Genomic DNA, 23,021 nt, shown 5'->3' with positions numbered 1-23,021 from the left:
TGGCTCAACTGTCAGATAACCAGAGGTCTTTTATGAGAGTAAGTGCTTGATGCTTTTTTCTCCCATTTTGTTGACACCCCCCCATAACTGCTATATTTTGATGGTGTACTAATAGAACAGGAGACTGAGGTGGTGCATATCTAGAAAACTCCACAAACTGTAAAGAAGGTCTTATCACCTGCTGATACTGAACTCTCCCCAAAGCTGAGCTCCTGTTGAGGAGCCCCTAGAGCAGGCATGGCCAAACTTGGCCCTCCAGATGTTTTGGGACTACAATTCCCATCATCTCTGCCCACTGGTCCTGTTAGCTAGGGATGATGGGAATTGTAGTCCCAAGTTTGGCCATGCCTGTGGCCTAGAGGAACAGATTAGGTTGAAGAACAAAGGGGATAACTGAGACAACAGCCAATGATCCTAACGCACAGAACACGTGTGTGCTTTGGACTGATTTGTCACATCAGCAGAAAATTGTTTATTGGGGGGGGGGGTTACATACTCCTTGATCGTAATAAAACCTCAAAGCGGTTTACGGAAAAGTAAATTTGTCGATTAAAAGCGGCTAAAAATAGCCTTATAAGAAAAAACATTCAACAACTCATTAAAATCAACAATGAGCTAAAAACAAATTAAAACACATGAAACTACTAAATGTCTGGATCAGTTTGCCGAAATAAAAAAATGTTAAGTAAGCCCCGGAAAGAGTATGTTGAAGACACCTGCCAGGTATCTTAAATAAATAAATAAATAAATAAATTATTGCTTATAGAGAAAAATACAAAGCTTAATATCTTTTCCCCTTTTTAACTAAACTAAGACTTCTATCTAGATTATAATAAAAACACAAAAAGAGAAGGAAATAAAGAAAAAGAATAGAAAACGGGTTAAAAGAGAGAGAGAGATGAATAAGAGACACCTGTCAGATATCAATAGGCAGAGAGTTGTAAAGTGTAGTTGGTGCCACACTGAAAAATCAGTTTGAAATGATGTACATGGGGATTGTGTGTTCATGTCGGATCACATATAGGGGGAATATGGGGGTTGCATTTGTTCCTGATTTGGCTGGTGGCAGCAATTTGTTCAGTCTGAAAATACTTTTGTTTTCTAGACCTTGACCAGGTGATTAAGAAGCCTCCAGACAACACTTCTTGAAGAGAGTGAATGTGACAGAGGGGAATTCGATATTCAGAAATGTAAGTAAGATTTCTTAGCAGCTCTGTACTCTGGTTCTAACACTATACATTTGGAACGGTCCTACCATTGGGCAGAGTGCGGAAATTGCCTTAGGCAGCAGGTGCCGGGGAGCAGCCACAGCAGCCTCCCTGCCATTCCCCAGTTGCTGTGTGAGAGCCATACATATTATGCATCCCCTACACTACTCTGCTGCCCTCAGATTCAGCTGCTAGTCCAACTGACTTGCCAAACTCCCTCAGACAGCCCAAATACCATGAGCCAGGCCTGCTATAGTTCAGAGCAGTTCTAGGGAATTCCTTCCTCCCCAGCCATGGCAGGGTTTATTTTCAAAAGACAGACCTACCTTCAACGGTTCAAGTACAGTCATACCTCGTGTTGAGTTTGTTTCAGGTTGAGCGTTTTCAGGTTGCATCCCGCAGAGACCCGGGAGTACCAGAAAAGTTTACTTCCGGGTTTCACTGCTTGTGCATGCACAGACGCTCAAAATGATGTCACGCGCATGCGCAGAAGCGGCGAATCGCGACCCGTGCATGTGCAGACGTGGGTTGCGTTCTGCTCAGGTTGCGAACGGGGCTCTGGAACGGATCCTGTTCACAACCAGAGATACCACTGTACAGTAATACCTCTGGTTACGTACCGTCCTCCTTGCGAATGCTTCGGGTAACGAGCTCCGCTAACACGGAAGTAGGCGCACCTGGAAGCGAACTTTGCCCTGGGAAGCAAGTGGAAGTTGTGCAGCAGTGGCATGGCAGCAGCGGGAGACCCCATTAGCGAAAGCGCGCCTCAGGTTAAGAAAGTTTCATGTTAAGAATGGACCTCCAGAACGAATTAAGTTTGTAACCAGAGGTACCACTGTAAATAGCCTGCTTTTCTCTGTGTTGTCACTTACTAGCCTTCAGATGGTGGGAGCACAGGAAGCAAGGCCTCCAAGGAAGATCTCAGCAGCTGTGGACACTAGGTTTGCATGGGAAGAGGCCAGTCTTGCGATGTTCTGGCCAATGGTCAGGGATTATGAGAGATAATAATAATAATAATAATAATAATAATAATAATAATAATAATTCATTATTTATACCCCACCCATCTGGCTTGGTTTCCCAAGTCACTCTGGGTGGCTCCCTACTGAATATTAAAAACACAATACAGCATTAAACATTAAAAACTTCCCTAAACAGGGCTGCCTTTAGATGTCTTTTAAAAGTAAGATGGGAGGGTGTTCCACAGGGCAGGCGCCACTACCGAGAACAGTCTCTGCCTGGTCCCCTGTAACCTCACTTCTCACAGTGAGGGAACTGCCAGAAGGCCCTCAGAGCTGGACCTCAGTGTCCGGGCTGAACAATGGGGGTGGAGACGCTCCTTCAGGTACACTGGGCTGAGGCTGCTTAGGGCTTTAAAGGTCAGCACCAACACTTTGAATTGTGCTTGGAAACGTACTGGGAGCCAATGCAGGTCTCTCAGGACCGGTGTTATATGGTCTCGCTGGCCACTCCCAGTCACCAGTCTAGCTGCCGCATTCTGGATTAATTGCAGTTTCCGAGTCACCTTCAAAGGTAGCCCCATGTAGAGCGTATTGCAGTAGTCCACTCTGGTGAGATAGTCTGCAGGCAGGTAGGGTCTCAGTCTGTGTACCGGATGGAGCTGGTGGTCCAACATCTTATGGAGGGCCACCGGTTCCTCATCCTAGAGGGCTAAGGTACACTAAGCTCAGCTTTCCCCCACTCTGTTCAAGGTTGGGAAGACTGCGGGCCCTCCTTTCAAGTAGGAACACCAATGCTGCTCCAGCGGAAGAGGAAAGCGTAAGTGCTCCCGAGAGAGATCCTGATGTTTCCTTGGAGACCCTTCCCAATGGCAGGCCATGCACGGCCTACCACAGGATGCAAGCTGTGGGCCCTGAATCCAAGGATCAGAAGAAAGGGCCTTCCAAATGCTGGAGGTTTCGGCTTTGCAGAGCACACAGGGATGTTTCGGTAGGGGATGGGGGAAACAGAAGACTGCTCTGGGACTGCTGTGGGAACTGCAAGACCAGCCCCCAAAGCTTTAAACCACTACAGGAGAAGCAAGACCCAGTAATGGAGAAGAAGCAACCCAACGTTGATCAGCTCGATGTCCGTGCCCTGACAACCCACAACTCACTAGTACTTATGAGCACCACCCCAGAGAGCACAAGTACAATTGGGGGTACTATAGGTAAGGGAGTGCCTGGAGGTTGTTCAGACAAAAGCCAAGAATCTGGTGAATTGGGTCAGTCACAAAGACTGAGGCAGAGGGGTGGGGCCTGGTTGCAAGGGGTTTTTCCATTGCAATGATGGCACCAAATGGGCCTGTTCAAGGAAGGGTTGTTTTCCCAATGGGCAGGGAGAAATTAAATATCTCTACTTCTACTTCTTCTTCTTCTTCTTCATTTATTACAAGAATTTCATTTATTTAAAAAGTGGTAAAAAGAAAAGAAAAAGAAAAACATGAATGAAAATAAAAAAACAGAGACAATTTGTTGTTGACAAAGAACAGCTGGATATATAAAGGGCCTCATCAAACCTAAATCCGGCCCTGGCTGCACCCCTTTTTGATGAAGTATGGAAATACTGGTTTTCCAGTGCTGTTTTGACATGAGTGCTGTGGGTACCAGCATAAAATGACTGCCCTGGGCAGCAAAAAAAGAGAGAGGTTCTGGTACTCCAGGAGTACGCACTAAAAAGGCCCACTAATCTGCTTCTACCATATCTTTTGCTGTAGTTTCGTCATTCAGTACCTTGGAATCTACGATCCAGTCGATGCCCTCGATCTATTCAGAGATGGGGAACTTATCAGATCTTGACATCATCGTTAATATGATGGAAACACCTAATTGTGAAGAACAGGTACAAACTTCCCCTTCCCTCCCTCCTTCCTTCCTTCCTTCCTTCCTTCCTTCCTTCCTTCCTGCCTGCCTGCCTGCCTGCTTTTGAAGCAGAACTTGTGTTTGCAGGATCCTGAGCACATGGTCACTTCCACACCATGCACTGAATGATGATGATGATGATAATTTTATTATGTATATCCCACCCGCCTGGCTGGCTTTTCCCAGCCACTCTGGGCAGCTTACAGAACACACACAAAATTGTAAAATGTACACAACTGTCATAGACAGGTAACTGCAATTATTGATCTCAGTTATATATATATATAAATAAATACAGAGTTCATCCACACTTCTGCATGTGGTGTGCCTATAAAGCACAAGTCCTAGCAGTTTCCCACTTGGCCCACACTTTCTCAGCATCGGTCCAGGGAGTTTTCTCTTTGTCCTGCTCCTTTCCATGGGAAAACCTGCTCTTCAGTGATATATCAGAAAAAATAGCAATCTGGGGAAAACCCAAATTCCTGTTAGCTCCGTTTGAGCACTAAAGAGCAGTACTCTTATACCACTTTAACAATTGTGGCTTTCTCCCTAAGAATCCTGGGAATTTCTTAAGGGTGACAACCTCACAGAGTCAACAATAACTTACCAGTAAGAAAGACCACCAGGATAAAATACTGTTTTCATTCCCCATCAACCCATCCCTTGCATCAGAAATATCCCAGGACCCTTAAGAAACTGTGAAAGTGGTGAAGCGTAAAACCTAAGACAGATATTGGGAAGCTTTGGTCCCCCCAAATGTTGCTGAACTATTTTTCCTGGCCGTTGACTATGCTTGCTGGGACTGGTGGAAGTTGAAGTTGAGTCTTCAGGGCTGCATAAAAAGTAGCTAAGCAAAAAAATGAAACAAGGATACACTGTCCAGACATATTGCTACTCTCTCTGATAGTGACTCCAGGAGCTCAGTGCCAACAACACTGCAGCTGAAATGGAGCCACTGAAAAACAAAGGGGATGTCTACACATTCTCAGGCGGACTCTGAGAATTTCAGGTTATGCCCAGTAACCCAGGAATGCTGAGAGCTTGGCAAGGTGGGGAGGGCAGTAGCTCAAGGTGGAGACAGAACAGAACCTTAGGAGGTGAGAGTACAGTGCAGTATTTTATTGCAGGCTCTGCTTCTCATTATATATTGTGGAAATGCAATGTATCAAAGGACAGGGTTTATAGTGAGGGGGGGAGAGAACTGGGAGGGAGGGGATTGCATCTGGCAACCAAAGCACCCCTTTGGTTTCAGGTAGTACAAGGGTAAAGGTAAAGGAACCCTTGACCATTAGGTCCAGTCGTGGCCGACTCTGGGGTTGTGGTGCTCATCTCGCTTTACTGGCCGAGGGAGCCGGCGTACAGCTTCCGGGTCATGACTAAGCCGCTTCTGGCAAACCAGAGCAGCGAATGGAAACGCTGTTTACCTTCCCGCCGGAGCGGTACCTGTTTATCTACTTGCACTTTGACGTGCTTTCGAACTGCTAGTACATGGGTAGACAAGTCTAAAAAGCCCATGGCAAATGTTTTCACAGCCCTCTAGCGTAGAGCTTTCCAAGTTGTGTGTCGCAACACATTGGTTTGTCGGCTGCAGTGGGCAGGTGTGTTGTGCAAACGCTCCCCACACTCCTCCCGGGGTTGGAAAGGGATTAGTTTAAGCTCTGGTTTGCTAGTGAAACTGAATTACTGTGTCATAAAATGATGCATGTCTAAAAGGTGTGTCGCCAACATGAAAATTTTGGAAAGCTCTGCTCTAGTGGCTACGGTGGCTCATTTATACTGGATTCTGACCAAACTAAGCCTCCTGGTGTATATTTTGCTCTAGAAGCTTAGTTTGGTCAGAATTGAGTAACAGCAACTCAGCTGTTGGGTGGTCAGGTGGCAGCTGTTGCTTACCATGCCAGCAGCTCCTGGTTCAGGCTGTGATTGCCATAGTTTACATAGCCAAAACAGCAGCATCCACACAGAAGTTAGCCCCAACATTTACCAAAGTGCAAAAAAAAGTTTTACAAAAAAACACACACCCTAAGGCAGGCTTCCTCAAACTCGGCCCTCCAGATGTTTTTGACCTACAACTACCATGATCCCTAGCTAGCAGGACCAGTGGCCAGGGATGATGGGAATTGTAGTCTTGAAACATCTGGAGGGCCGAGTTTAAGGAAGCCTGCCCTAAGGGGATCCCCCTACTCAAAAAAACAGCCCAATAAGGATACAGCATGCTCAGTGGCCATGGAATGATGACTGAGATTTGTGGGTGGAGGAAATGGAAAATGGGAGAAGGGGAATGGAATGGAGTGGGGTGGTGGGAATACTGGACAGTGTCGCTCTGCGCTGCAAGGTTTTGTTGCCGTTCCCACATAGGAGTAGGGGCAGCTTGAATGAATAATATTTTCCAGAGTATCCTGGACAACAATGAGGAGAAAATTAGCTTCCTCCGTGCCATTTCTGCTAGTTGCATGGCTGCGCAGAAAAGTGGCAAGGATACCTTGGATCTCCCATACACGAAGAATGAATTGGTGGAAGCACTTCTGGTAAGTGAGATATTTGGCATCAGGAATCTTGTGGGGCAGATGGGCAGCTAAAGCCTGGGGGGGGGGGTGGACTCAATGTTGAGGAGTACAGAAGCACCCAGGGGAAGGGAGGAGATGTGGCTGTGGCAGAAAGGAGAGAAGTGTGCAGCCATATTAGAACAGGATGGCCAAATCTATTGTAAAAAATAATAATAACAATGATATCCTGAAGGTGTAATGTCGGCTTGGAGGTTTGGGGAAGACGACTAGATGGGGAAAAGTGACAAATACAGCTGAGCAGTGGTGTAGCATGAGGAGACCACAGGGGCAGTTGCCCCGGGCATAAGATTGTTAGGGGATGCAAAATTTCAATACCTGGTCTGCTTCGATGCAGCTGTTTACTTCCATCACTGGTCTCCATTGAAAACAGTTTCTCCGTGCAAACCAGGAAGTGACCTCTCCAGACAATGGAACAACTCTTATTTTCTTATCTCTGTGGCTGCGATCTCCTGGGTGATGTAGATGCCGTTAGGCAGTTGAATGCACATGCGTGTTCCATTTGTTTCCCTCCCACTGTGCTCCTCATGGCCCCGGGCACTGGCAACCCCTGTTACACCACTGCAGCTGAGTAATAGAACCTGGGAGGAAACTGTTACACAGCAATGACTCTCCCCTTTCGTCCTACACTCCCAGATGGTGATGGAGACGCTGCCTGTTCACTCTGTGCCATCGTTCCTCCTATCCTGCTCAATGCTCACGGTCTACAACCTCAGGTACCAAGTCAACCTATGACAATGACATCCAGACTGGCTCTAGCACTGGTATTTCTCAACTGCATCATTGGGGAAGGGGGGATTTTTCCCCCAGTTGCATTTCTCACCTCCCACACCATTGCTGGAATAAACCCAGAAATCCTCAGCTCCACCTCAAACTACATTTCACACAAAGTTCTATGACTCCCTCCTGTTTGTTTTAAAAACCAAACGGGTTTCTGGTTGTTAAGGGTGCTGGGAATTGTAGCTCTGTGAGGAGTAAACTACTGTTTGGGGAAACCCATGTGTTTTAAATATGCATTAAATATATGGTACTGATGTGGCTACATGCTTCTCTTCATTGCTTCCTCTTTCAGTCAGTGTCCCTTGTGACTTCTTTTGGTTTGTACCATCACTGTTATACTGACGATATTCAGTTCAGATTTTCCCATGCCTTTTCTTGCTTTTTTATGGTCATGCTGCAGTCTCCTCTTGGATGATAATCTTTAAACTACAAATGTGCACTAGAATAAATTAATTTTTTCTTACACCCAAGCCCTTTGTTTTGTCTGCTCCTCCTCTTTCTTCCGAGGACGCTACTCTAAATTCTTCTTTGCAACTCCAAAGTTTTCTCCTATAGCTCATATTCCCAATCTAGACAAATCCTGTTGATTTAGAATGCTGCTTTGGGATGTCCTGAGCATTCAGTTTTTGGCACCTGCAACATGGGTGACTCATTTAGAATGCTTGAAAGCAAGACTGTGCTTATCTGGGTTCTGCAAACCTCCTCCTTCCCCAGCCCATGACACCAGAGCAACTTATCTCGCGGCAGGAGACAGGCAGAGAAAACTTCAGGCACTTCCAATTCATAGGCTCCTTAGCCAGGAAAGTGATGCTCAGCATACAGTTCTCATTAAGGAGAAAACCCTACGTACCTTTTTCTTGGACATAGCTCAGCTGGTTAGAGCGCTGTGCTGATAATGCCAAGGTTGCAGGTTTGATCCTGTATGGGATAGCTGCATATTCCTGCATTCAAGGACTAGACCAGGCGTTGTCAACCTGGTCCCTACTGCCCACTAGTGGGTGTTTCAGGATTCTAGGTGGGTGGTAGGGGGTTCTATGGCACAAGTTGAATCCTCCATCCATCAAGCACTGGTGGGCGGTAAGGAAATTTTACCATCAAGAAAGATGCATTAGTGGGCGGTAGGTATAAAAAGGTTGGCTACCCCTGGACTAGATGATCCTCAGGGTCCCTTCCAACTCTACAGTTCTCTGATTCTCAGTGGGATTTGCAGACAGAGCATCATGATCTCTGGTGAGACGGCTGAAACTTGTCATTTCCAGGCACGTGCAGCATCTACATGACATTGTTGGCTTACTTAGGAGAACATGGAGGAAAAGACTCCATGGAGGAAAGAGGTGCCCCCCACTTTTAAAGGGAGAGCAGAATTTGCATTTTTCTCTATTTCACAGCCCCTCCTCTCAACCAGCATAATAACCAGTTGCTTTTCCTTTGGTCCTGCCAGCAAAATGAAGCCCCCATTTGATCCTGAGCAACTGTCTGGTATCTTGCGACTGGCTCTCCATGGCATTTTTAACATGGATACAGATTTGGAAAATCCTCACAGCCAGGTAAATTCAAGGTTTCTTATAAATACTGGGGAAAGAGAATATTCTTTTTCTGGCTCCCTTTAGTTTTGCTCATATTGCTGAGAGACAATCCATCCTCAGGGCTACAGCAGGCAGATGTACCGGTAAGTATCAGAAAAACAAGGATGGGGAGTTGTTTGGCTACATCACACATTCCATCTTGTTATCCTGAATCTGTTTCCCAAAGAAGGGTCTTCCTTCGACAGGCTTATTGGATGATTGATTAGTAGCTTTGCTTGCCCCCGGAGTCCACACGCTTCCTCTGCGCAACTCTGCTCCCTCTGGGCAGCTTCCAGCTTCAGCAGAGTGATACACAGCGTAGAAGCAGAAGCGGTTAGCCGTGTGTGCGTAATAAATCAGGCTGAACGCACGGTGTCCTCCTTATCTTACAAAGAGCTTTATTCTCGTACAGTTCAACAGGTCATAACTCTCCCGGTGACACAGCACTCATTCTCTGCTCCTGTCTCTTCCCGGAGCATAACACACTCTGAGTGAAACGCAGTTGAACACCCCCCTCAGTATTCTAAACCACGCCTCAGAATGTGAGACGTCACTCAGAACTTCTTAACCCTGTAAGTTCTGACTCTCTCCATACCCCCTCTCGTATCACATTCTGAGAGGATTTGTGAACACACATTTACAGACCTCTGAGTGTTCAACACTTTCCCACCTGCCTTTCGCTCCTTCCTGGCACCATTGTCAGGCACCTGTTGAGCCTCCTCACAAATCTCTGGTTCGCACTGTGCGAGACCAACCCACGCATTTGTGACTTGAAACCTCTCAGGTGGAATTCCCTTTGTTGCCCGAGATGACCGCCTGGGCACAAACTGGGGTGCTTCTTCTGACCCACTGGGGCCAGCAAGTGCGTCTTCTTCATCAGACGACTCCCCCTCTGACTTGACCCGTCTGTGAGCTTTCTCCTTTATGCTAACAGGAGATGAGGGCTCACTCTTGGACACTCCTTTAACAACCTGTGGAGACGCCCTACCCTGGTGCTGACCTTGGTCATGGACCTGGTCCCCATCACCTGGCTCTCCCTCCTCCTCAGATTCAGACAGACAATCTGAGTGAACGTCAGGGCTCGCTTTGCGCCATGCCCTACTATCCTCATGGAACTCAGCATGTTTACTGATCAGAAGCTTGGTCTGATCACCTTCTGGACATGCAAATCTCCACCCCTTTGTCGCAGGTTCATACCCACAGAAGATCATTTCCTGGTGCCTTGGGCCACCCTCTTGCTGCAGAAACTTTGGTACAGGCACCAAGGCTCTGCAACCAAACGAACGGAAGAAATGCACCTGCGGTCTCTGTCCGTTGAGCAAGAAATACGGGGTGTCACCTACCACTGAATTGTAGCATCTGTTCATCGTGAAATTGGCCGTCTTTACCGCCTCCCCCCAAAAACTTTGAGGCAAACCAGAGTCACACAGTAGAATCTCTGATGCTTGAACCAGAGCTTTACTCCTCAGCTCTGCCACGCCACCCTCCTGAGGAGAAGTCACCTTGTGACGTATCCCTCTCTGGCGAAAGAAACTCTTTAGAGCAGACCCAGTGACCTCTGAACCTCGGTCACACTTGAACCCCTGCACCTTGGTGGAGAACCTCAGTTCCACCTCTGCAACCCAATCCTTGATCAGTTGCGTTGCGTCCTCCTGCGTTCTCAGCGTGAACGCCCATGAGTTCTGCGTAAAATCATCTGTCAGCGTCAGCAGAAACCTGGCCTTGCCCAGACTTGGCTGTGGCATGGGACCAAAAAGGTCTGCGTGCACAAGCTCAAAAGGCTTTGTGGTTACTCTCTCCACCCTGGGATAACTGTATCCCTTGTTCTTGGCTTTCCTGCAAGCCCTGCAATTTAGAAGTTCACCACATTCTCTTACCTTGCACCCTTTGGTGCACTCTGATAACATCTGAACGTCTTCACAAGAACCATGTGACATCCTCCTGTGCCACACGCAGGCACATGAAACATGAGCGTGAATGGTGGCTTTCCCAGCATTCCCCTCACCCTCCAGAGGTGTTTCCAGAACAAAGAGGTTGTTCTGATTTCTCTCAACACGTACTAGCTGCTTCCCCCCTCTGGAAATTGTACAGACATTCTTCTCAAAACACACCATATACCCCTCCTGTAAGAGACATGGTACAGATAAAAGACAATGTTTTATCCCTGGCGACACGTAGACTTCCAGCCGCGCCTGTAAAACAGAAACAAACACATTTCCCACATTGGTTACACGTCTCTGTGACCCATCAGCAAAACACACTGATTTCCCAGCTGAAACAGCCCTGCAGTTTCTTATCTTGACACCAGGTGTCTCAGTCACGAGATGTTTATTTGCAGCAGAGTCTACGACCCAACGTAGCACTCTTTCCTCACTGGCGCTGTCCTTCGTGGTTGCCTTAGCAACAGACTTCCCGCTGCCCCCGTCCTCGGGGCCTTTGCAGGTGTTCTCTAGAACTGCCATCGAAGCAGATAGCTGATAAACACCGTCCTCCCCCTCCGGTCATCTCCGCGTATTCCCACGCCTGCCTCCTCTGCTGGACTGGTTGCCATGGAAACCTGGCTGGTTCCCATGGGAAACGTCCTTGGAAACATCCTGCCCTGTCTCCCTTGCTCTCTGTGGGCAGCAGTGGCGCAGATGGTCAGGGGAACCGCAAACAAAACAACAACGAGTGGAAAACTTTACAAACTTGCCTTTGGTCTTCTCTGCCCCCCCAACCTTGCCAGCAGCTCTCCTTGAGGCTCTGCATCTGGGGACGTGGCTTTTGGCTTCCGCTGTGGTTTCTCTGCAAACCTTCTCCAGCTCCTGCCAAACAGCCTGGGCACTCTCAAGACCCTTGGAATGGCCTATCTGGCCTGCACCCCCAATCCCGGGTGCACAGCTTCCAGAGGAACGGACTGCTACTGCCTTCCTCTTCCCAGCTCTCAGCTGCTCTCCAGCACACAACCCATCACACAGACGTGTCGAAGCATTGCAACAGCCTCCAAACACAGTCCCAGCCCCCACTGGGCTTTCTGGGCATCCCTCAGCCCCTTCTGGGCTTGGTGCTCCCTCTGGTCTGGCTCCCACTGCGGCCTTCAGTGCCTGCCACGCGACCCAGGGCTTCTTCCTGTCCACCTCTTCAAAAGGGACTGCACACGATTCATGGCTGTCTGCCATCTTCTCCCCCGGGGCCCAGCTTACTTACGAACAGTAGTAGCTTCTTCTCGCACCCGGTTCAAGCGCAGACCTTCCCAGCGAGCTCCCTGCCTCAAGACCGAAGGCACAGCTCCCAGCTGGCTTCAGCTTTTCTCCAGCGTCTCTTCAGCTGGCCACAGCACACACCGGCACGAACGCAGCTTGCTTCACAGCGTTTGCTGTCGACATCCATAACCTATTGGATGATTGATTAGTAGCTTTGCTTGCCCCCGGAGTCCACACGCTTCCTCTGCGCGACTCTGCTCCCTCTGGGCAGCTTCCAGCTTCAGCAAAGTGATACACAGCGTAGAAGCAGAAGCGGTTAGCCGTGTGTGCGTAATAAATCAGGCTGAACGCACGGTGTCCTCCTTATCTTACAAAGAGCTTTATTCTCGTACAGTTCAACAGGTCATAACTCTCCCGGTGACACAGCATTCATTCTCTGCTCCTGTCTCTTCCCGGAGCACAACACACTCTGAGTGAAACGCAGTTGAACACTCCCCTCAGTATTCTAAACCACTACAAGGTTTTCTGTAGCCTATCTGCATATATTTTTCAACTTGAACTACTGCAGACTTCTCTTTTTTGCGTCTCATGACATTTGAGCCCACTGCATCCAGGTCATGGGTAGGCAAACTAAGGCCTGGGGGCCGGATCCAGCCCAATCACCTTCTAAATTTGGCCTGCAGACGATCCGGGAATCAGTGAATAGAATGTGTCCTTTTATTTAAAATGCATCTCTGGGTTATTTGTGGGACTGCCTGGTGTTTTTACATGAGTAGAATGTGTGCTTTTATTTAAAATGTGTCTCTAGGTTATTTGTGGGGCACAGGAATTCGTTCATCACCCCCTAAAAAATATAGTCTGACCCCCCACAAGGTCTGAGGGACAGTGGGCCGGCCCCCTGCTGAAAAAGTTTGCTGACCCCTGATCTAGGTTATACCTCCACTGCTGAAGGCAGTGTGCCTCTGAGTACCGGTTTCTGGGAGGAATAATGCTACACTCAGGTCCTGCTTGAGGGCTTTCCATAGGCATCTGGTTGGGAAGAGGATGCCAGACTAGGTGGACCTTTGGTCAGCTCCATCAGAACGCATCTTATGTTCTTACCTGCCAATGAGGACAACCTTTCAAGTATCTGATGAAGTGGAACTCTGGTCCACAAAAGCCACAGGACTCTGTTGTTTCCCCTGCAACATGGGTACTCCTCAGGAAGTGGCAGTCTGATTATCATCTTATTTGTTAGTGGGCAAAGGAATTCAGTCTGTACACCAGGAGTGGCTAACCTATGGTCCTCCAGATCATCTTGTTGGACTACAACTCCCATCGTTCCTCGCCATTGTTCATGCAGGCTGGGAATGTTGGGAGCTGAAGTTCAGCAACATCTAGAGGGACACAGGTTCCCCACTCCTGCTCTACACATGAGCCCAGGTTTTCCCAAACTTGGGTCTCCAGCTGTTTTTTGGACTACAGTTCCCAGCATCCCTGACAAGTGGTCCTGCTAGCTAGGGATGATGGGGGCTGTAGTCCAAAAACAGCTGAAAACCCAAGTTTGCGAAACCCTGCACTAGCCTTTGGCTCTCTTTCCCTTCAGGCTCTCTACCAATCGTCTGCAGACACAATGGAGATCATGCTGAAGGGTTTGCTGTCTGAGGTTCCAACTACAAGCCACCTGCTGTTTATTTTGAAGGTGAGTGGGTTAAAGGGAAGAGAGTGGCACTTTATCTTGCCACTTATACGATGGAGAGTCTGGCAGGGAAAGCATTTATGAATATTTGCTTAATGTATTTATAGCCAGCTGTTCATTGTTCACATAAATCCCAGAGAGAGAGAGAGAGAGAGAGAGAGAGAGAGAGAGAGAGAAAACAAAAACACAATAAACAATGTTTCATGTAAATACATCTCATGGGAATATAGTTTTCATCGCAGTAGGCATTCTTTGAGTCAGCAGCATCACCCGCCAGGCAACAGTACAGAAACATGGCTTAAGTCACAGTGGTGTCCAAACTTTTTTCAAAGAGGGCCAGATTTGATGAAGTGAAGGGCCGTGAGGGCTGACCAAAGGGCCAACCAAAGTTGTTAACCTTTATGATTTTACCCCCAAAGTTGTTGAGCTTTTTAAAGGGTTTTTTAGGATTTTACCCCAGGAAATGAACTGCCACAGGGGCTGACCAGCAAGCTGGATTAGCCCCCAAAATGGACTTTGGATATGCCTGGCTTAAGGGATGCAAAAAACCAGCATCAGCTTGATGAATGCAGAATCCATTTAGAATTTTTCAGGATCAAATGACAAGGCAGAGAGGAAGAAGAGATGTTTGTGGGGCCACAGTTGTCAATGTGTGGTGTGTAAGTCTCAGTTCAGGTGCTGCAGTCATTCTGAGCTGCTGCTTCCTTCCTCAGCACATCAACTTCTGGATTCATTCCAACGATCCCCAAGAGAGATATAGGTCTGTCCTCTGCAGCACCACTGTGTTGCGACATGCTCTTCTGCTGCCAGATTTCAACGTGAGTACCCCCCAGAACCTGGCTCAATACGGCAGCCCCGATTAGGAGATACGAGTTTGATGTTTTATTATGCTTTTATATTTGTTGGAAGCCATCCAGAGTGGCTGGGGCAACCCAGTCAGATGGGCGGGGTACAAATAATAAAATGATTATTATATTATTATTATAAGTACTAGGCGGGTCCAACCTGCCATTTCCCCTTCTCCATGTTCATGGGAATGTGTCCACAGCAAGGATTCTTGCTAAGGACCTGTATTCCTCACAGGCTAAGATGTGAAGAGTAGAGATCAGTTGAAACAAGGGGAGAAGCAGACCACAAAATATGAGTGAAGATCTCTGTTGTCTTCTGTCCCTGCAGAAGTGCACTGAGCTTCCTGCCTTGGGACACCACGTGGCACAGTTTGGAATCTGTATCACAGATACGATGGAAGATGTGAGCAACCAGGCCAGGTTGACCATCAGCTGCCTTTATGAGCTGCTGCTTGATCAGATGGGTAAGTTGGTTTGAAAACATGAGACCAGCAGCCCCTTGTTGGGAGGCCACATATTGCTTCCAACAACTGATAATACAGTGTCATGAAAATCCATATACAGTGTCTCATCCCTTTAGAACATTTTCCATTAAGGATGTATCTCCTCAAGATGTTTCAAAGCGAGTTGGAGATGCATCTGAACCATGGACATTTTTATATCATAATTTTGTTGTAAATCATAAGTGTTGTGTGTATTGCAATTTTATGTTGTGAACTGCCCTGAGATCGACAGGTGAAGGGTGGTGTGCAAATTTTACACACACACTGACCTAGTCAAAGCTACTCAAATTATTTTGACACTAGAGTTGAAAATCCCACAACTCTGTCTTCCTAGGAGTTAAAAGCACAAGTCGTGGTAAATTAAATAGCTAGCAGTTTCATGACACCCACTATCAGTTGCCTTGGTGACTCCCTCACTCTTCTTAATAGTAGGACCTGTTTCTGACCCTAAGCCCCCCACCTTCACTTATCCACCTGTGCTTAAGGTAGGGCAATTCATGCTTATCACATCTTATAAACTCTTTCCAGGCTTAGCGTTTCAGCACTGAAAAGGTAAAGGTACCCCTGACCGTTCAGTCCAGTCATGGACGACTCTGGGGTTGTGCGCTCATTTCGCTCTATAGGCTCAGGGAGCCAGTGTACAGCTTCCGGGTCATGTGGCCAGCATGACTAAGCCGCTTCTGGCGAACCAGAGCAGCGCACGGAAAAGCCGTTTACCTTCCCGCCAGAGTGGAACCTATTTATCTACTTGCACTTGATGTGCTTTCGAACTGATAGGTTGGCAGGAGCTGGGACTGAACAACGGGAGCTCAACCTGTTGCGGGGATTCGAACTGCTGACCTTCCAATCGGCAAGCCCTAGGCTCTGTGGTTTAGACCACAGCGCCACCCATGTCCCATTTAGCACTGTAGCATTGACCTAATCTCCTCACCCATGCTGAAAAGTGTCATTGTTCTAGTTTCTCTTAACTTGTTCTAGTTTCTCTTAACTTGTATAGATCCCAGAGGGCAAAGTATCCCACAGGGATTAGGACTTAACTGAGAAACGATCTCCCTTCTTTTCACATATTAATTCTTCCACGAGAAAGCTGATACCTGGGGAGGGGGGGAACACACAAAAAACTCCAAAAACCTGGCAGCCTTCTCACTGTTGTGTTTCATGCTGTCCTCATCTTCTCCCATAGGCCACACTCCACATATAAACGTAAGCGTAGCAATTAAGGCCACAAAGTATTTGACATACCTTCTCCTAACCCAGATGCAAATCTTTATTTCTCAAGTCTTGCTTTGGACCACTGCAGGAACAAGTGGGATTGGACAAATCCCCTTGGGGGGAAATCTTAGGATACCTCACAGATCATTGCACGGATAGCAGTTATCTTCTGAAGGGGACAGAAAGATCCCAGGTCGTAATGTCAAAGAGACCCATTACATAGACAGAAACAGAGGTACTTCTGCTGTCTCCCTGTCAGGGCTGAGCGTGAGTGAGGCTGAAGAACTGTGGTGCCACAGTTATGAAGACCAGAAAATGCTGGCTTACGTGGATTCCTGCAGGGTGGGTGAGGTAAGAACATACCTCTGAGGCAGCATTAAATATGGACAAGTTCACACCCAATGGAAATGGCTCGTGCTTTTGCAGAATTAGGCTAGTGTAGAAGAGGCTCATCCATACTTCCACTTTCCCCTGGGGAAAACCCACTCTTTGGAGCTGAATCGGAACAAACATCAGTCGGGTTTTCGGTGATTGATATTTGCCCTGATTCATCGCTAAAGAGTGGGTTTTCCCTGGGAAAGCCACAGGGCAATGGGAAACCACTCGGACCCATTCTAAGAATGCATAGGACAAGCTGAAGACCACTCGGACCCATGCTTTCTAGGCTCAGGACAAGCCCAAGTGTGGACAAGCCCTCAGTATCGGTGGTGCTGGTAACAGAGCCCTCTGACCACAGCACCATTCCTTTCAAGAACGATCTTAGTGGCCCTACGCCATAGTTTCCCAAACTTGGGTCACCAGCTGTTTTTGGACTATACTTCTCACCATCCCTCATTAGCAGGAATGATGGGAACTGTAATCCAAAAACAGCTGGAGGTTCAAGTTTGGGAAACCCTGACCCCTATCTACCACTTTGGCAGCAAAATGGGGCCACCATGGACAAGACGATAGTTTATGCACACTTGAGGGACTCTCTAGATATGTAGAAATGTATCTGTTTACAACCTGAGAGGGAGACTTCATTTTGACTGGGCATGCTTAGTAGCACCCAGGGCCCACCAGGCTTTGTGGGTTCTGGTTGTGGGGAGGGAAGAAAGGGAAAGGGAGTTAGCCTGCTTGAAATAGAAACATGGCACCTAATCCCTTCCCCACACTTTAGAAACCTACCCCACCCTTACAAGCTTGAGCAATAATATACTCAGATTTGAATGTAGCAGCCATCCTTAAACCAAAGCTCTTCAGACTTATTTGGAAGAATGGGGTAAGTTCTCCCAAGGATGGGGGTTAGGAAAGAAAGAAGTATGTCTTTTTCTTCCTTTCTTCTCATGATACTCTTCCCTGCTCAAGCCCAACCAGTGCTACACAGCTCCTAATTCCAGGTTGGGTGGAGCCCTTCACAGGACTCCTGTGAGGGACACGAGATCCCTCCAGAGATCCTTTCCATTCATGATTATTTGTTCTCATGAAGCTATTGGGGTGGTCACACATAATCCTGCTTGAAGGATTGTTTGCAACTGCAAAAATTTTGGAGGTAGTCACACTGCTCATTTCCAGTCAGTGCACACCCCACAATGTCTTGCTGAAGTTCCATAGCTTTCTATACCACAACTGTCCTGGTTGATTGTTGTCCTGCTTTTGTTGCTTGACAGCAATCATGTGGTGGCACTGAGGAAGCATCGCAGAGCAAGCTAAAGCAGAATAAACCCACCTCCCATGTCAAGAATAATATGTCGCAGAATACAACCACAATGACACCCATTTGGAGGGGCCTTAGGAAAAGAAGACACTGTAACCTTTGTTATGGATCTCCACTTGTTCCATTCAAATGTACACACATACACACACACATATGTATATCTATATATATACACTATAGACACACACACACACACACACACACACATATATACAGATATATATATATACATGCACTTCTGCCACGCAATCTTTAAAATGTGGACACTTTTGATTTTAGCTGTTCAGAAACATCTTCACAGAAGATCAGAAGAGAACCTTTCTGGAGACATCTTTGCGGGCCATTTATAATCCTGAGCTAAGGATAAGAGAGGCTGGGATCCTCCTAGTGTTTTCCCACCTGGGGAAGGCCAATGAGATAATGGCAGATAAGGTGAGCTACCAAGATAGGCTTCCAAACATCAGAAACTGCTTTACCACCAAGACATCAGTTGGGCCCTGGGTATCCGCAGTCGTGGGCGCAAGATGGTGCCACTGGTGGATGGACTGTAGCCTACTAGGGTGTATGAGGTGTTAGGAGAAGAGCAGTACCTCTGGTGGGTGACGCGCCTTCTTCTGGGGTACAATGTCCACTTTTGGTCCCCACCCTGCACTCAGCTCTTACCTGTGGCTCCTAGAAGCTGTCAGCATGCGACAGTGGCCACATCCCGGAAACCAGATTTGACTGGCTGCCTAAACCAGGTGAGGATAGCCAACAGGTCTCAAATCATCAGTGAGTTAGGGACTTCCCCTGCATGTGAACACATTCTCTGGCAGATTGAGTGGATGAGACCAATAGTTGGTCCAGCGGTCAAGAAAGTGGTTTCTGCATGTGCTGTAGAGGGAAGTGAAGAACAGATGAGGCTCGTCCACCTGGGGAGAGGGGCCATCTAGGACAGGCTTCCTCAAACTTGGCCCTCCAGATGTTTTGAGACTACAATTCCCAGCATCCCTGACCACTGGTCCTGCCAGCTAGGGATCATGGGAGTTGTAGGCCAAAAACATCTGGAGGGCCGAGGCTGAGGAAGCCTGATCTAGGAGAAGGAAAACTCTGATCTTCTGCTGCCTTGCAAGATATCTTTGGGAGAAGAAAAGGTTAAAGAGTAAACCCTACACAAATCCAGAGTGGAGTCCCTAAGATGGTTAGATGGCACCTTGTACGTCTCCCTCCAGCAACTCCTACAGCCCACGTTTTGCTCTGCTTTCCTTTGGACCACATCAGCAAGCATGAGGTCTTATCATCTGGCCCAGGCTTGCACCCTGATGAGGTCATTTCAGTGCTGCTAGCTCAACTGTTTGACTTCACCCCCAAAGGCTCACTCCTGCAGACCCATCTGTTGCCCCACCCACTATTGGCCCCTGGAAGGTTGTCTCTGAGGCAATGTGGCCCTCAGGCTGAAAAAGATTCCAAACTCAAAGCAGGAGAAAAGAGAGCTCACGTCAGAGCAGAGAAACCTGCACCCAAAGGTAGCCTGATGCTTGCCGTTGTTTCATCTTTCCAGGCAGAAGACGTAGCAGAGAAGATCTACCAGCAGATCCACAAGCTTCAGATACTCAGAGAGGTGCCAGAAGCATTGCAAGGCTTCTTTCCAAGTAGAGGTAATGCTGTCAGACTCAAGAGACAAGGCCAGAGCATATACTTAGCTTGGAAGGTTCAGCACTCCAACCCCCAATATTTCCGTTAAAACAGAGTTTGATAGTAGATAATGGGAACGGCCTCTCTCTGCACAAGAGCTTGGAGGCCTGGTGGCCTTCAAAGTAGATTACACTGTGCTACCTAAGCAAATATTATTGCCTGGTAAACAGCAGTTTCCAGTCCATAATTGGGAAATTGGAAAGCACAATGTCAAGTTAAGAGAATCACATGATAGTTTACTCGTGCGGTTGGGATTTAAGGTCTGCTTGGACTTCAGTGAGCTGTGCTTATGCAGCAAGGATTCAGCAAGACACCCAGAATTAAACAGGGGAGGCAAAAGGTTGACATTTACACGTAGGGATTTTTTCTTATGAAGCTTCATTGCATTTGAGAGCCTAACTACATGTGAAGCTGAATGAGCTGCTAGCAGTCACATCAGCATTGCTGTTTTCTGTTAATAAACCAGGGTGGAGGGCTTACTGCAAATTTATTATGCTGTTTTTGCAATATAGTAGGCTGTCTAAATTGTGTATTGCTTTGTAATGATCTGTTGGGTCTCTGGACCGTAATAAAGATTGAATTGAACTGAATATAGAAATGGCACGAGAAAACTTGTTCTGCTTATTTGTATCATTTATTATTCCCATAATCCTTGTTTGTGGCTGGGGAAACCCTGCCAGATGGAGGGATATAAATAATAAAATTATTATTATTATTATTATTATTATTATTATTATTATTATTATTCCCAATAAAAGTTATTTCCCCCCCCCCAAAAAAAAGCAAGTGTGGGGGCAATTTTCATCAGGACTGTAGTGTATAGGGGAGGAGATGTTTAACCCTTCCCCACCAGCTGCAAAATTTACACATATATACAGACTGGGGCCCCCCAACATGTGTGTACACACACACACACTGCAATAGGAAAAGAGTTTCCACTGATCCCAGTGTTACAAACTGCACCTTTTAATATACTGTAATTGCCCCTAGATCTACATCAAAATTTCAGTATAATGGAAAAAAAATATTCTTATAAAAGACCTGCAGCAGGGATGGGGAAGATGTCACCCTCCCAATGTTATCTGACTACAATTCTCATCATCCTTGATGCCTGGGTTAGATAGATAGATGAACTTTATTCGTATTAGCCAACGGCCATAGCAACATAAAACAAACAGTATATACAATTAAAAAGACAACAATGGGTAAAAAGGGCAATCAAATGACCAAGATTATTGTTCAGATAAAAAGGTAAAGGTACCCCTGCCCGTACGGGCCAGTCTTGCCAGACTCTAGGGTTGTGTGCTCATCTCACTCTATAGGCTGGGAGCCAGCGCTGTCCGCAGACACTTCCGGGTCACGTGGCCAGCGTGACGAAGCTACTCTGGCGAGCCAGAGCCGCACACGGAAAGTGGCCATTAATCTCATTGCACCCTCGATAAACCTAGCAACCTTTGCTGTTGTCTGATCATTTTGATATGATAAAAGAAAGGACAATGTGGCCGCAGATGGGCGGCCTGGGATGGTAAGTAAGAGTGGGGTGATGATCTCATTCCTCAGATCTTTATAAAGGGGGCAGGACAGGAGAACATGAGCCACTGTTTCCAGATTGCCATCTCCACAGGGGCAGAGTCGCTTCTCAGTTGGAATCTTTTGGTATCTGCCCTCAAGCCTGGGTTTGATGGGCGCTGTGGTCAGACAAGAGCTGATGAGCTGCAGCTCCCTCTGAGCCTGAACTTGCAGCCTCCCCTAAACAATGCCTTCATGCTTATCATCTTTAGTTAAATCCTGGCTTGAATAATTAAGTCTCCCTGTTCTACTTGTTTTTCTGTCCAGGTAAAATGATGCCCGAGAATTAAAAGGATGAACCATAATATTCCTTCAGGCAGGAAGGAGAGGACAGCAGCAGATCAGACTTCTCCTCTGTGTGTTTCATCGGCCTCTTCTGCAGAGCTTGTCTCTTCTTCAACCCCAGCCACTGCAGCAGAAAGGCAAAGCAGCTGCCTAGGAACCAAGAGGGACTCCAGGGATGGCTTCTTCCCAGAACCAGCGTTGTACCGGATCTCAGAGCAGCACTGGCTATAAAATACACTTGGGAGCTTGAGGCAGGGGGCATATCGCTGGGCGCAGTGCCAACAGACAGAGGGCAGACAGAGAGGTGCACCTGCTGGGCACACACCCATAAGTGATCCCCAAAGCATGACACAAACTACTTTTACTTTTATTTATTTTTACTTTTTTACAATTAACTGAGCATTGTGATTCCTTTCTCTTGCTGTGAATTGTTTTTGCTTAGGCTGGAGTTTATCTTGTGTTGCACTGAATTGTTTTTTTTGTGTGTGTGTAAGCCAGTTTGTGTTACTTTGCAGAACAGACGTGATTAAAATCAAACACTGGTTAATAATAACAATAACAATAACCATGTGGTTCTACTCAAAAAAGAAAACAAAAAACACGTAAAAACAGCCCACTGGAGGGCAGGCAGGGGAATAAGAAAACAGGTGTGAGTATATTATATATTTATTTTAATTAATTTATATTTATATTTACCCTATGTTTGTCCTCGGTGGCCCTTCTCAGCATGCGCCCTCACACAGGAGGCGTGTGTTGAGTGGCAGCATGAAACATAGGCGGTGGTTCCCTGCTTGCAGAATCCTCTCCCTAGGAAGGCATGCCTGGTGCCATCGTTATCCATTTATAGGCATCAGGCATTAAATATGTTCGAATTCAATGGTGAGTGTAAGAACAATAAAGCTGGCAGTTGAAACACAATGCAGAGAGGCACAGGCTTGATTTGCTTTCTGTGCTGGACCCAAAGCTATGGCTTTGGGTGTTGCTGTCCCCACACTCCTCAAAAAGCCAATGGAGGAGCAAGACCTGTTGCAGTGTTAATGCCTGAAACGTCATCTTTTGCTCAGCCTGTATATCAGACCCTCCCAAGGACTCAGCTGTACAGCTGCAAATATGTTTTAAGTGTGTTTTAAGTGCATTGTACAAATGTGACACTAGATGGCGATGGTGAGCTTAGAGCAAATTCAATATACAGTGGTACCTCTGGTTACATACTTAATTCATTCTGGAGGTCCGTTCTTAACCTGAAACTGTTCTTAACCTGAAGCACCACTTTAGCTAATGGGGCCTCCTGCTGCCGCCGCACCGCCAGAGCACGATTTCTGTTCTCATCCTGAAGCAAAGTTCTTAACCCGAGGTACTATTTCTGGGTTAGCAGAGTCTGTAACCTGAAGCATAT

The 23,021-nt window shown here is 47.0% G+C and overlaps 1 protein-coding gene across 2 annotated transcripts; it reads left to right on the top strand.

The window, feature by feature from the left end:
* The first annotated feature begins 852 nt into the window (after positions 1-852).
* Positions 853-22,721, top strand: LOC310752654 (maestro heat-like repeat-containing protein family member 7). 2 transcript variants are annotated; one of them, XM_083593531.1, is made up of 14 exons: positions 853-1,190; positions 2,921-2,987; positions 3,243-3,378; positions 3,925-4,049; positions 6,463-6,597; positions 7,270-7,349; positions 8,855-8,960; positions 13,746-13,841; positions 14,552-14,656; positions 15,015-15,150; positions 16,661-16,752; positions 18,377-18,529; positions 19,638-19,734; positions 21,608-22,721. In XM_083593531.1, coding segments are annotated over exons 1-14 (1,353 nt in total). In that variant the 5' UTR covers positions 853-1,188; the 3' UTR covers positions 21,631-22,721. The 2 variants fall into 2 exon arrangements, with proteins under 2 accessions (XP_083449657.1, XP_083449656.1); XM_083593530.1 differs by having other exon boundaries at positions 2,921-3,378.
* The last annotated feature ends 300 nt before the right edge of the window (positions 22,722-23,021 follow it).

This window comes from Podarcis filfolensis, assembly GCF_964270895.1.
Source record: "Podarcis filfolensis genome assembly, chromosome: 17".
Lineage (NCBI taxonomy): Eukaryota > Metazoa > Chordata > Lepidosauria > Squamata > Lacertidae > Podarcis > Podarcis filfolensis.
Note: the sequence above shows the minus strand (reverse complement) of the source record. Positions and strands in the feature narration are given on the sequence as shown.